The sequence below is a fragment of the Andrena cerasifolii genome, chromosome 1 (genome assembly GCF_050908995.1).
Source record: "Andrena cerasifolii isolate SP2316 chromosome 1, iyAndCera1_principal, whole genome shotgun sequence".
NCBI classification, from domain to species: Eukaryota; Metazoa; Arthropoda; class Insecta; order Hymenoptera; family Andrenidae; genus Andrena; species Andrena cerasifolii.
Genome location: NC_135118.1, coordinates 966,423 through 981,269, shown reverse-complemented (window position 1 = coordinate 981,269; position 14,847 = coordinate 966,423). Strand labels below are relative to the sequence as shown.

Sequence of the window (14,847 nt, the reverse complement as noted above, 5' to 3'; positions counted from 1 at the left end):
CTATATTTTTTATGGAGTACCGTCTGTTCCGTCAAAGTCACTGAGACTACTGAGCGATTGATGGAATAGCGTCCGAGAGCTCGGCTCAAATAGAGGTGCAATTGCCTTCCCCACCACAGCATTTTATTTTAAAGCTACCAATTTTTCCATAATGTTATTTCAATCTTAACATCGCAGCATATCGCGTGATTGTATGTAATTTGAGCCCCACCTTCAAGGATAAATGTCTCGACACGTGTTGAATGTAATATAATATCTGTGAAAGCGCCGAATCTTAGAATTATGTGGTGTCAGCAGAAACTGTGTCGGATGATTTTGCGCGCTAATTCGTCATACGCGCGAATCATAGAAAAATTATGCTGTATCGGTAGAAACTGCACAGAATCATGCTGGGACGAATCGTCGTTTTTGCATGCGGTGCATTCGAGGGATGGGGGTACGCCAAAAGAGTTAGGCAGAGATACCAAACCATGGTATCAGTCTTAAAAAGCGCACTCTAAACTGCACAAAGTCTCAAATCGCTGCAACGTGTTGCGCGGAAAAGACATATTCCATTTACAACCATGGGAGAATTCGCGCAAGTAGAACGTCAATTGATGGATAAATCTGCGCGATTGATTTCACAGGAAGAATACCTCGCGTGGGAAGAACGGTGCAACGAGTGTATCGAATCGTTGGAAGAACACAGCCGAGTGAAATGCCCGCGATTATCGATCGGTGTTCAGCAATCACTGGTTGCTCGAATCGCGCAGCTCGAAGGATTAAAATATTCGTTGCGCGGACGTTTCATGCATGAAGGTGCCGGGCATTCGATCACAGGACTTTTGTGGCGCGAAATAGACACTGCGTTCGATAGTCGCATATTAACCGGTGCCGTGCTAAATTCTAATTATATCGAGCCGCGCAACTTCCTCCAGGATGCGGAGCCTCAAATGGAACACTGTGTTCAACGGCGAATTTGTGGCGGGGGACAAACATGCTTGTAAAAGCATCAATACCCGAATCTGCAAACTCTTCGGTACATCCGATCTACAGAAGTGGTACCAACGATGTGTCATCGAACCCACCCTGGCATCGTTGGAAGAGTTCCAGGAACGCGACAGCGGATGGGCATTGACGAGGATTCTCAACCTAACCGTCAACGTTAATAAGTACAATCCGCTGCGTGCCGGGTGTCACCACAAGTTGCCGCGGGAAATATTGATGAAGAAAGCGACAATTAGCGTGCGATCCGAGGATAACGCCTGTTTCGCATGGGCAGTGGTCGCAGCTCTCCATCCCGCCGAAAGAAACCCTCATCGGCCAAGTTCATATCCACATTATACATTGGTGCTAAATCTCCAGGGCATTGAGTTTTCAATCTCCACGAAGCAAACTGTAAAGTTTGAAGGGTTGAACAACATCTCCATCAACGTCTATAGCTTCGAGGAGAAGAAGAAGACGGAAAAAGAGTTGACAATCTTTCCACTGCATCTCACCAACCACAAGAGAGATCAGCACGCAAACCTGCTGTACATGCCAGAACAGGGGGACAGCAATGTGGGACACTTTGTGCTGATCAAGAAATTGTCCCGACTGGTGAGCATGCAGTTGAGCAGGCACAGAGAAAAGAAATTCATCTGTGATCGGTGCGTATATAAAATTATGAAATATTGAAGCGTCCCCATGAAAAAATTAAATAAATATGTGATTTTATATGTGTCTGCACTACCTTGGATCCGCTGACAAGTTGGAGGCCCACACAGTGGATTGCCGAGTGATGAACGACTGCGCCATTCTGCTGCCTAGCCAGGACAACAATTTGCTCAGTTTCGATGGCTACGGCAGGAAGGAACGTCTCCCCTTCGTGGTGTACGCCGATCTATAGTGCATCCTAGAGAAAACGGAGAATGTCCAGAAGGATGCGGGGGAGCACAAATTGTGCACGTACCAGAAACATAAGGTGCATAGTATTGGCTATTATATGCATTGCTCGTACGATGCATCGTTATCAGCATATCGATATCATCGCGATGTTGATTGCGTTTCTTGGTTCGTGAAAGAGCTGAAAAATTTGGCGGATTTTGCTAAACCCATCCTGGCCAATAATGTTCCCATGGAAAAGTTGACGAAAGACCAGTGGAGGGCATTTCACAGCGCGAAGCATTGCCACATTTGTGAATAGCCATTCGAGGCTGATGATAAACGAGTGCGTGATCATTGCCATCTATCCGGACGGTTTAGAGGCCCCGCACATTCGAAGTGCAATTTAAATTATAAAAACGCGTTTTACATCTCAATAGTTTTCCATAATTTATCCGGCTACGATTCGCATTTCATTATCGAGGAAATAGCTACCGCTTTTGAAGGCAGCGTTGACGTATTGCCCATAACGAAAGAAAAGTACATTTCATTCACAAAAAATGTTGAAGATACGGCTGACTCAGACTCGAGAAAATGTATTAAATTGCGATTCATCGATTCGTACAAATTTCTCAATACCAGTCTCGACAAATTAGCATCTTTTCTTAGCGCGGATAAATTAAAATTTTTACGATCCGAATTTGAAACATTATCCATCGAAGATTTCAATTTATTGACGCGAAAGGGTGTATTTCCATACGAATACCTTGATTGCGCGAACAAGCTGCAGGATCCATGCTTACCACCGCGCGAGCCATTCTACAGTTCGTTAACGGGTGAGGCTGTATCCGAGAGCGATTACGCACACGCCGAGACTGTCTGGCAGCGTTTCGGGATTAGAACCTTGGGCGAATACAGCGACTTGTATTTGAAAACAGATGTCTTATTATTCCCAGATATTTTTGAAAATTTTCGCGGAAGTTGTATCAAGAATTACGGATTAGATTCCGCGCATTATTATACTTTACCTGGCTTTATATGGGATGCCATGCTAAAACATACCAAAATTACGTTCGAATTGCTCACAGACGTTGATATGGTCATGTTTATCGAACGTGGTATACGTGGCGGTTTAAGCCAATGTTCCGGAAGATACGCACAAGCCAATAACAAGTACATGCCATCTTACGACGCATCGGAACAGTCATCGTACTTGATGTAGTTTGACGTGAACAATTTGTATGGATGGGCAATGTGCCAGCCCCTACCATACGCCAAATTTCAATGGGCCGAAGATATCACAACTTTTAACGTGTCTTCGATCGCTGTCGATTCGCCCACGGGATACATTCTCGAGATAGATCTGGAATACCCGCAACGTCTGCACGATGCTCATGCTGACTTGCCGTTCTGCCCGGCGCGTGCCAAACCACCTGGCAACAGACAGGACAAGCTACTCGCGACATTATACGATAAGCAGCGTTACGTTATCCATTACCGCAACCTGCAGCAGTGCACGCATCACGGTCTTCGTATTACAAAGATACACCACGTGCTTCAATTCCCTCAATCTCCCTGAAGACGATTGCCCCCCAAAAATCGTTAATGTTTGCCCAAAGAAGCTTTAAACTTATTATTGCCTCCAGTTATAAGTCGTGATGATCATACTACACCGTTGCAGTCTGATAATGAATATGATGACAGTGATACTAATTAACATGATCACTGCACTGCCGTATCATCAAAAATAACATAAATTCGCTTAAATTAAATTAAATTTATTCAAATAAATTCACAGAATGTGTTATAGAATATGTAGAAAAATGTATTAAATAATGTTAAAAGAAGAATCGTTTGTTTTTATTTACTTTAAAATAATCATTTTTAATTAAGTTATTTAATGAACATAAGTTTCCATGACGCCTAGGAATTGATGCCAACTTTTAAGGTCTTTTACCCCACTGTGCGTCGTCGGTCTCGTACCGTTCCTCGCTCGCGTTCACTGGGTCTTCTTGGCTTACACGATGAAGACTTTTCGCAATTCCCACCACTTCTGCCTCACTCTTGTCCGGCGAAGGCGAGAGCGAGATAAGTCAACAACGGATAAGACGAACTGAAAGCGAGCGAGGAACGGTACGAGACCGACGACGCACAGTGAGGTAAAAGACCTTAAAAGTTGGCATCAATTCCTAGGCGTCATGGAAACTTATGGTAATTAAATGACTTAATTAAAAATGATTATTTTAAAGTAAATAAAAACAAACGATTCCTCTTTTAACATTATTTAATACATTTTTCTACATATTCCATAACACATTCTGTGAATTTATTTGAATAAATTTAATTTAATTTAAGCGAATTTATGTTATTTTTGATGATACGGCAGTGCAGTGATCATGCTAATTAGTATCACTGTCATCATATTCATTATCAGACTGCAACGGTGTAGTATGATCATCACGACTTATAACTGGAGGCAATAATAAGTTTAAAGCTTCTTTGGGCAAACATTAACGATTTTTGGGGGGCAATCGTCTCCAGGGAGAATGAGGGAATTGAAGCACGCGGTGTATCTTTGTAATACGAAGACCGTGATGCGTGCACTGCTGCAGGTTGCGGTAATGGATAACGTAACGCTGCTTATCGTATACTGTCGCGAGTAGCTTGTCCTGTCTGTTGCCAGGTGGTTTGGCACGCGTCGGGCAGAACGGCAAGTCAGCATGAGCACCGTGCAGACGTTGCGGGTATTCCAGATCTATCTCGAGAATGTATCCCGTGGGCGAATCGACAGCGATCGAAGACACGTTAAAAGTTGTGATATCTTCGGCCCATTGAAATTTGGCGTACGGTAGGGGCTGGCAGATTGCCCATCCATACAAATTGTTCACGTCAAACTACATCAAGTACGATGACTGTTCCGATGGGTCGTAGAAAAAAGCTCTTATTGGCGACCACTGCTTAGAAGAAAATTATTTGTGACTTTCGGATAAATTCCCATCAAACAAAAAAAATTATGGCACAATCGTGATTATTTTAAAGTTAAATTCGGGGTGGGGGGTTCGATAGACGTTAGATAGATGTTCGAAGTGGTCCGATAGACGTTCGATAGCTGTTCAAAGTGGTACGATAGACGTTCGATAGATGTTCAAAGTGGTACGATAGACGTTCGGTAGATGTACAAAGTGGTACGATAGATGTTCAAAGTGGTGCGATAGACGTTCGGTAGATGTTCAAAATGGCCCTATAGACGTTCGGTAGATGTTCGATAGACGTTCAAAGTGGTCCGATACATGTTATATAGATGTTCAAAGTGGTTCTATAGACGTTCCGTAGATGTTCAAAGTGGTTCGATAGACGTTCCGTAGATGTTCAAAGTGGTACGATAGATGTTCAAAGTGGTACGATAGACGTTCAAAGTGGTACGATAGACGTTCGGTAGATGTTTAAAGTGGTCCAATAGACGTTCGGTAGATGTTCAACGTGGCCCGATAGACGTTCGGTAGATGTTCGATAGACGTTCAAAGTGGTACGATAGACGTTCGATAGATGTTCAAAGTGGTTCGATAGATGTTCAAAGTGGTTCGATAGACGTTCGAATTGGTCCGATAGACGTTCGGTAGATGTTCAAAAATATCTCTCCCCTTTTGCCAGAAACGGTTACGCGGGTGCATTGGGCTTTCGTTCACCATAGCCAACAACGTGCAGTGAAGGGTCTTACCTCGATAACAAAATCGAAAGAAAAGATCGAAATGATGATGGAATGTCACATTAACTTGACCGTATTAATGATAATTACGTGGACAATGGTATTAAATTGGCCGCAGTTACTTTTACAATGTGAAATTGGTCTCGCGAAGTGATTTAAAAGGAAATTGTTAGAAATTGAAATAAATTTATCTTAAAGTCATTTACAATTTTTTAACTGCCTTCTGTATTTTCCCTGCTTCACGAGACTATGCCTTGAAATTTGCGGATCAAATTCAAAGGGATCCCCTCATAAGCGTGTGAAAAGTGTGATCGAGATTATAAACTTGATCGATTAATTGCATCGAAGAAATTGAGTATCAGTAAATATTTGATCCTGAGAGGTTCAGTCAAACGATGAGTGCGAGGAAGAAAAAAGGATAGGATGGCCAGTGAATAATTCGAAGAAGAAGCATAGCAGGAGAGGATGGTCAGCGAAAATGCAGGTGGAGCATAAAGAATGAGAGGATGGTCAGTGACGAAGAAGGTGAAGAACATGTTATCCCACTTTGCAACATATGCAACTTTAGGCATGGGTGACAAATTGTATGAGTGCTGTGGGACCAGTCGCTCGTCAATCCTGACGACAGTCAGACTGCCTCGTTAATTGATTTCTGTGCGAAAAAAAATGGGAGTTTGGAGAATCGCCCTGGAGTGTGACCCCGAGGTATGTACTTAAAAAATATTTTTGACATTTATCACGTTTAACCATTTATAACGAGTGAGATTAAATCAGACGGTTGTGTCAATATTATATCGCGGGTTCCTATCTTTTAGCGCTCGCCACCACCATCGCCCTCGTGGTCGAGCGACTGGAACTCGCCGCCGCCGTCGCCGCCTTCGCCGCCTTCGCCGCCTTCGCCGCCATCGCAGGTATGTAGTGCATTGTTTTTTGTGTGTTCCATGTTTAATCAGTTTAATGTATCATTGTTATGTCATTGTTATATCAATATTTATGTCTATGTTCCAGGATTTGTAGCGCGAGGTGCCGCACCCTCGTATTAGGCGCGGTTTGTCGCCTGCGATGCGGCAGGATCCTGCATATGGGGCCGCGCGGCTGCGGCCATATGCACCGCGGCGGGGGCTGCGACGGCGACCAATGGTGGAGATATTTATTATACCACCGTAGCTGCCCCCATCGCCCCCGTCGCCCCCATCACCCCCCTCGTGACATTCCCCCTTTTTAGAATAGTTTTATATTTTTCTATTTTTCTGTTTTATATTTATTTTCTTTTATTTTATTATATTCTATTCTATTTTTCTATTCTATTCTATTTTTATATTCTTTTTTTTTATATTTCTATTTTATATTTATATTTTTATATTCATTTTATATTCTTTTCTTGTTATTTTATATTTTTATATTTATATCTTATATTTATATCTTATATTTATATCTTATATTTATATTATTTTCTTTTTATTTGTAACAATATATATATATTCTTAAACATATATTATTTCTCCATTTTTATTTACCCGTCTTCCTTCTCGCCACCTAATTTTAAGATTCAACGTTTCTGCTGACACCGCATAAATCTATGAGTCGCGCCTTCTTCGCGCCGTGATCTATTTAGTCGAATATTTCATCCGGATAATAATTATTCGTTATTAGTAAAATACCTTATATTCGAATGTCTATTACAAAATTATTCAAATAATAGTACCTACGAATACTCTTCATTGTTTCGATTTCCTCTTAGTTTTGTAAAAGTGTGTTCACACAATCTATTATTTATGTAATCTGGATAAATTATTATTTGATTGAAAACTAATTCGGATAAATCCTTAATCGATTAACAATTTATTCGGATAAATTCTTATTCGACTAAAAACATATACGTTTGTGGCGAATAAAAATTTGCCCATCTCTGTTAGGGACTGAACCGACCCAGGCACCAACTACCGTGCTGTTGCCCTAACCGTCTGCTGCGCGACGATTACTATCTAACGAATATTAGCAGAGCTGGTCATCCAACAATTCATTACATATAAATTTTTATATACGGTATTTAAGAGCTCGCTGTAACGTAAATTTTAAATACCATAATAGACCAGCTTCCTCTCTAATTCTTCCTGCTACTCTCTCAAAAGTTTAATGCTCCTTTCCACGTATAGTTTATTGACGGCATCGGTGTCGGCCACCGGCTGAGCTACGCGTCGTATCTTGCGTGATTTTGCATCAAAATCGGCACCGATCACGCAAAGAGCGTTATCACGCATATAATTTCGAAGCAAGCCGCTCCATTTGTAATAGTCCATTCTAGCTGCCCCACTCTTCTCGAGCGGTACCCCAAATTCGTTGATCGGCATCTCGATGCATACAGTGCACATCGCCGCTGCGCGGAGAGAAATACGTAAAATAAATTAATGAATCTTTAATGCATATAAAACTGTTTTTCTTCACCCTCCCCAAGCCAACCGCCTGCATGTGATGTACGCTAGATTAAGACGATAGTTATAATTATTATGTAGAAGTGGTACGATGCACGTTCGATACGCGATCAAAGCCGTTCAATAACCGTTCGATACCCGTTCAAACCCGTTCAATACCCGTTCAGAGTGACATGGTGTAGTTGAATGATGTGTCGAAAGAAGAATGGGAAGACGATGAGTTCGAAGAAGAAAAAAGAGAGGATGGCCCATCAATAATTCGAAGAAGATGTATGCATGGCAGGAGCGGATGGTCAGTGAAAATGCAGGTGAGCGGTACGTTACACGAACGCAACGATGAATAATTATTGCTATATGTTTTCGTATGTGTGATTATGGAATGCCCACGTGAAATCAGTTCTCTCATGCTACTGCATTGGTCAGGTCATACGTTACTACAAGAAACGTTTTAAAATTTATTGCATCTGAGTGGATTGCAGTTACATCGAAGACTATCGCATCAAAGTGTTATTGTAAGCGAGATCGCTTTAAAGGATATCGTCCGCCTTGCAATATACACGAAATACATCGATTAATACCGTAAGTTTCCATTGCCATATTTTTAGTGAATCTTTGTGTTAGTAACTTTGAGAATTATAAGAAAAATCGGTTTCAGATTATGTCATTGCCCATGAATTTGAAACGTCGGGCTACCGCTACGATCACCGCTGCTGCGGCAGTTATCCATTCATCCAGCCCGAAAATGTATGTGGCCTGTCGAAAAGTTGCGGTTCAAACCGAAGCAATTCGATGTGCAGAACATTATGAGGCGGAAGCTAATCAGGATGGCGACATTTTTTTAAAAGTTTTTAAAAAATGCGATAATCCAATACACGACTACTTCGAGGATGATGAGGAATATTGGATGCATCGATGTGAACAACAAACGTTTTTAGGCGATTTCGATGATGATGATAATGTACAAATAACTATATCTCGGAATAATCATGCGTATCATCCAAAGAGTGTGGCTTGGCGAAACGTCAAAGCGGAAAATATTGATTTTGATACCTATAGGAATAAAGTATCGGGGCTTCGGGCTAGTGTTGTTGCAGTTCAAACTGACCCTGTGCAAGTTCCTATGGATTTACCATTAACTAATCTATTTGCTGATGATGTGATTGAGTGGGATAATTAAGCCAAATAAATTTTAATTATTTTTTTCTAAATTCCATATTATTCCTTCATATTATTCTTTCATATTATTATATGTAACAATATATATTTCTTAAACATATATTTTTTCTCAATTTTATTTACCCGTGTTCCTCCTCTCACCGCCTAATTTTTAAGATTCGCCGTTTCAATAATTATTATTTCTCTGCGTTGAGAAAAAAGATTTCTGCTGACGCTGCATAATTCTATTTCGTTCTTCGCGCTGCCTAGTGACATCACCCTGCACGGCTGCTCCAGAGGAGTCGAATTACGCGAGATCGCGCGAAACGCAGCGACGTTAAATCGGAACGCTTTGAAATACTGTTAGCTTTAGAATGCACGCGATTATATCCCCTATGTAGTGGTGTCCCTTTCCCTCCTAGAATTTTAAGTTTAAAGTAATGCTCCGTCTCTTTCCCTCGAAGACGCGGTGTCGAAAAACGCCGATCTTTCCCGACATCGTCCGAAACAATTTCTGATGCATATTGATTTGGAAAAAAATTTCTAGGACAGTGCCCACCCTGGGTTAGGTCTGAAAAAATTTTCAGGTGGGCTAAGTTCTGAAAGAGATTTTTTGGGGGTCAATGCCTCCCTCTGAAAAATTTCCGACGGTGGGCCAGGTCTGGAGAGGCCTCCGCGGCGGTTCGGCCCAGACTGATCCCCTCCACGATTACGGCTTCCCCCACTCCGCGGCTCGTGCGCACGCACCCGGTCTTCCTCTCCCCGCAGGCCCCGCGCCCATGTTTCTCTCCGCCGCGCTCCCCCGCGCGCCCTCACTTCCCCCCGTCCCGCGCTCCCCTCGGAGGACCTGGTCTAGAATCCCCATTGTCTTACTACTGTACGGCATGAGTAACTAAGACGAAAGATCCCCGAACGGCAGCCTTGCCGGCACTACAATCTCCACGTTTCAAGAGCGAGAGAGAAAGGCTCATATTCACCGTCCCTCTCAACTCCCGAAATTGTCCGAAGTCATCCGAAGCGCTGGGCTCACGTACGCGCGGATCGTGGAGTTGTGTATGTGCATGGTGGGGGAAATTCTCGATACTCCGGCCATTAACTTTAGCATCACTGAATAGAGTACGGACCGAATGAAAACTATCAAAACTTCCTCGCTCTACCGCAAGCGGCGCTGCAGTCGGAAATCTTCGCATCTTACACCTCTGAGCGAAGACAGAATTTTAAATGGTTTTACGAAACGACCGCTGCCCGCTCGACGAAATTTAGCACGCAGATGTGGAAGGAAAAGTTAAGCTATTTATTATCCTCGCCTGGCCTAACTGTAATTTTAAAAGCTATTGAATGCAATCCCAGGTTCTCGCACACCTTCTGAGTTCAAGCATCAGCTACCAGCATTGTAAGGTCAGGTTCAAAAACTAGCACGGAAAAACCCTCGAGAAACACAATGCGCTCTACGTATTTATGAGTCCTGACAATAAACTCTTCCTCATCCTCCGTTTCAAATCTCGCTCCTGCGTACATATCGATTACATACAAATTCCCAGCCACGTTCAAGCGATAGCCAAACAACGGAATTAACGTGGGGTAATTCCGGCCATGATTTTTCTTTATAAAAGAAGAGGGGAAACTGTTAAATTAATAAAAAAAATATGATAAGTTCACCAATGTAGCGTAAAAGAAAGAAATATCCAATAAAAATTTATTGTCATGTAGTATATAGGTTATAATTTCTGTCACTTCGAGGACAGAAAATCCGCTCCTCGAAGTGGCAGAAAATATAACCTATATGTTATACTCGATTTCATAAAGATACCGTTGCAGCGTAACAATAATATTTTGGAAGGATGTTAAGTCATAAAAAGTTGACAAATGTAGCGTAAAAGAACGAAATATCCAATAAACATTTATTGTCATGTAATTTGGTGTATGTTTTTCAAAGCGTACGTAAAGAGACAAATACGCATGCGTGCGTGAACTGCACTAGAATTCTAGAGAATCCTGTGTGCCACTGTTGCGTGGTCCTGCGGTCCGGCGATGGTCCTAAGAGCTGGGTTGATGCCCGTGAAGCGCAGAACCACTTTGCTCGGAATTGCGTCTTCGTAGTAGCAATTCAATTCAATTATAAAGGAAAAACTATGTTCTTGTAATTTAACTGTTAATATATTTATTTGTACAACTTATAGATGATGAAATGAAATGAAAATGTAACAAACTCAAAATAAACGTGTAGACTGTTCTACGTTCCAGAACGGAAAAAAATGACCGGCGTCGTTATTTCTGTTTCTACGGCAAAACAAAATTAAAAACCCTGATAGCCATCTGCCTGCAGTCTGCCGGCAGATTGACAGCAGGGTCTGCCAGGAGAGCGCAGGATCTGCCGGCAGCTGCGATGCAGCCTACGTCCGCATTCAGCTACGGTTCTGCCGGCAGGGTCTGCTTGTCAGGGTCTGCCGGCAGATCGACGGCAGATCGACGGCAGGTCCTGCTGCTCGCCTGACACATCCAACAGCGCCATCTGAAGGCCACAATTGCCAAAGAATTTCCTACGCGTGACGTCACATGGACCAACGTGCATCCCTACTCCACATGACCAACAAGCAGATTCTACAGTTTATTAAATAATTAATTCTACTTATTTCAAAAAGTATTTATTCTTTCTTTAATAATATACAGGATCAGTGATTACAATTGTTACAAAATAATATAAGCGCATATAAATCCAAAGAGGGACTTTCAACATTTACATTTACAAATCCACGTCCCGTAACCACTGGTACCTAGTAGGGGCGATATCAGGAAATTTCATTCAGTATTTTCGACTTCTTTTTTGTGTAGAATCACCATGTTCCGCGTTGTGTTAGCGCTGAAAACAAATACAATATTAGCATAAAATTAAACGTAACGTATGAATAAACAGAATACATGCGATACTTACTTCAGCTCCATCTCCACATAGTACACAGTCTAGGCGATCATACATGCTCCTGCGAACATTAAAATTTATAAGAAAATATGTCTTAAATTATTATCTACTAAACAAAACGCTGAACATTCGCACTTCGCGCATAACCCTACTTTTCTGTCTTCTAGATAATGCGAATCTCGATGTCCGCGACGTAGATAATTAGAAATTATTCAATTCCATAATTACGTTTGCCTTCTGGATACGACGAGATGCTTTGTCTGGATGTTGATGGATGAAATTACTTGGAATATTCTTCGATTTTGCCGGCACTGACTGCCACCGCCAGTGACTGCCACCTCAGACCTCGAAAACTGGAAGTGGCACCCGTTGCCCGTTGTGCTTGAAGACGTACGCTCAAAGAATATTCTAAGTAATCTCATCCATCAATATTCAAACAAATCATCTCGGCGTATCCAGAAGGCAAACGTAATTATGGAATTGAATAATTTCTAATTATCTACGTCGCGGACATCGAGATTCGCATTATCTAGAAGACAGAAAAGTAGGGTTATGCGCGAAGTGCGAATGTTCAGAGTCTTGTTTAGTAGATAATAATTTAAGACATATTTTCTTATAAATTTTAATGTTCGCAGGAGCATGCATGATCGCCTAGACTGTGTACTGTGTGGAGATGGAGCTGAAGTAAGTATCGCATGTATTCTGTTTATTCATACGTTACGTTTAATTTTATGCTAATATTGTATTTGTTTTCAGCGCTAACACAACGCGGAACATGATGATTCTACACAAAAAAGAAGTCGAAAATACTGAATGAAATTTCCTGATATCGCCCCTACTAGGTACCAGTGGTTACGGGACGTGGATTTGTAAATGTAAATGTTGAAAGTCCCTCTTTGGATTTATATGCGCTTATATTATTTTGTAACAATTGTAATCACTGATCCTGTATATTATTAAAGAAAGAATAAATACTTTTTGAAATAAGTCTATGTGACGTCACGCGTAGGAAATTCTTTGGCAATTGTGGCCTTCAGATGGCGCTGTTGGATGTGTCAGGCGAGCAGCAGGACCTGCCGTCGATCTGCCGTCGATCTGCCGGCAGGACCTGCCGTCGATCTGCCGTCGATCTGCCGGCAGACCCTGACAAGCAGACCCTGCCGGCAGAACCGTAGCTGAATGCGGACGTAGGCTGCATCGCAGCTGCCGGCAGATCCTGCACTCTCCTGGCAGACCCTGCTGTCAATCTGCCGGCAGACTGCAGGCAGATGGCTATCAGGGTATTTTCTTATAAATTTTAATGTTCGCAGGAGCATGTATGATCGCCTAGACTGTGTACTGTGTGGAGATGGAGCTGAAGTAAGTATCGCATGTATTCTGTTTATTCATACGTTACGTTTAATTTTATGCTAATATTGTATTTGTTTTCAGCGCTAACACAACGCGGAACATGATGATTCTACACAAAAAAGAAGTCGAAAATACTGAATGAAATTTCCTGATATCGCCCCTACTAGGTACCAGTGGTTACGGGACGTGGATTTGTAAATGTAAATGTTGAAAGTCCCTCTTTGGATTTATATGCGCTTATATTATTTTGTAACAATTGTAATCACTGATCCTGTATATTATTAAAGAAAGAATAAATACTTTTTGAAATAAGTCTATGTGACGTCACGCGTAGGAAATTCTTTGGCAATTGTGGCCTTCAGATGGCGCTGTTGGATGTGTCAGGCGAGCAGCAGGACCTGCCGTCGATCTGCCGTCGATCTGCCGGCAGGACCTGCCGTCGATCTGCCGTCGATCTGCCGGCAGACCCTGACAAGCAGACCCTGCCGGCAGAACCGTAGCTGAATGCGGACGTAGGCTGCATCGCAGCTGCCGGCAGATCCTGCACTCTCCTGGCAGACCCTGCTGTCAATCTGCCGGCAGACTGCAGGCAGATGGCTATCAGGGTATTTTCTTATAAATTTTAATGTTCGCAGGAGCATGTATGATCGCCTAGACTGTGTACTGTGTGGAGATGGAGCTGAAGTAAGTATCGCATGTATTCTGTTTATTCATACGTTACGTTTAATTTTATGCTAATATTGTATTTGTTTTCAGCCCTAACACAACGCGGAACATGATGATTCTACACAAAAAAAAGTCGAAAATACTGAATGAAATTTCCTGATATCGCCCCTACTAGGTACCAGTGGTTACGGGACGCGGATTTGTAAATGTAAATGTTGAAAGTCCCTCTTTGGATTTATATGCGCTTATATTATTTTGTAACAATTGTAATCACTGATCCTGTATATTATTAAAGAAAGAATAAATACTTTTTGAAATAAGTAGAATTAATTATTTAATAAACTGTAGAATCTGCTTGTTGGTCATGTGGGGTGGGGATGCACGTTGGTCCATGTGACGTCACGCGTAGGAAATTCTTTGGCAATTGTGGCCTTCAGATGTCGCTGTTGGATGTGTCAGGCGAGCAGCAGGACCTGCCGTCGATCTGCCGTCGATCTGCCGGCAGACCCTGACAAGCAGACCCTGCCGGCAGAACCGTAGCTGAATGCGGACGTAGGCTGCATCGCAGCTGCCGGCAGATCCTGCTGCCTGATCTGGTTATCAGGGAAGGTTTTTAACGAGTGGGCTACATTTAAGCGGGGCAAAAAATCGAAAGTCAAATCATGTTATTGGTTTCGCTGTCGTTGAACGAGCATACAACGCCCCGGCCATGATTTAAATAATTAAACATACGACGCGTACAAATATTCTTAATGACAATATAATAAATCTAACAC

The 14,847-nt window shown here is 42.2% G+C and overlaps 2 protein-coding genes and 1 long non-coding RNA gene across 3 annotated transcripts in view; 2 read left to right on the top strand and 1 right to left on the bottom strand.

Annotated features, from left to right (window-relative positions):
- The window catches only part of LOC143373660 (uncharacterized), a 423,841-nt gene that overhangs the window by 372,579 nt on the left and 36,415 nt on the right, over positions 1-14,847 (top strand). The window lies entirely within an intron of this gene.
- Positions 919-3,593, top strand: LOC143370353 (uncharacterized). The gene is made up of 2 exons (XM_076815363.1): positions 919-1,628; positions 3,524-3,593. Exons 1-2 carry the CDS (start codon positions 919-921, stop codon positions 3,591-3,593), a joined length of 780 nt encoding a protein of 259 aa, XP_076671478.1.
- Positions 11,846-12,523, bottom strand: LOC143374246 (uncharacterized). The gene is made up of 3 exons (XR_013086628.1): positions 12,284-12,523; positions 12,068-12,116; positions 11,846-11,995 (listed from the first exon to the last, which is right to left on the bottom strand). It is a non-coding gene; the product is annotated as an uncharacterized LOC143374246 (long non-coding RNA).

What these genes read in the sequence shown, in the direction of transcription:
- LOC143370353 (XM_076815363.1), top strand. Translation starts at nt 919, where the DNA reads ATGCGGAGCCTCAAATGGAACACTGTGTTCAACGGCGAATTTGTGGCG. An exon ending in AAGAAATTCATCTGTGATCG is followed by an intron (nt 1,629 to 3,523) that starts GTGCGTATATAA and finishes ACACCGTTGCAG; the next exon opens with TCTGATAATGAATATGATGA.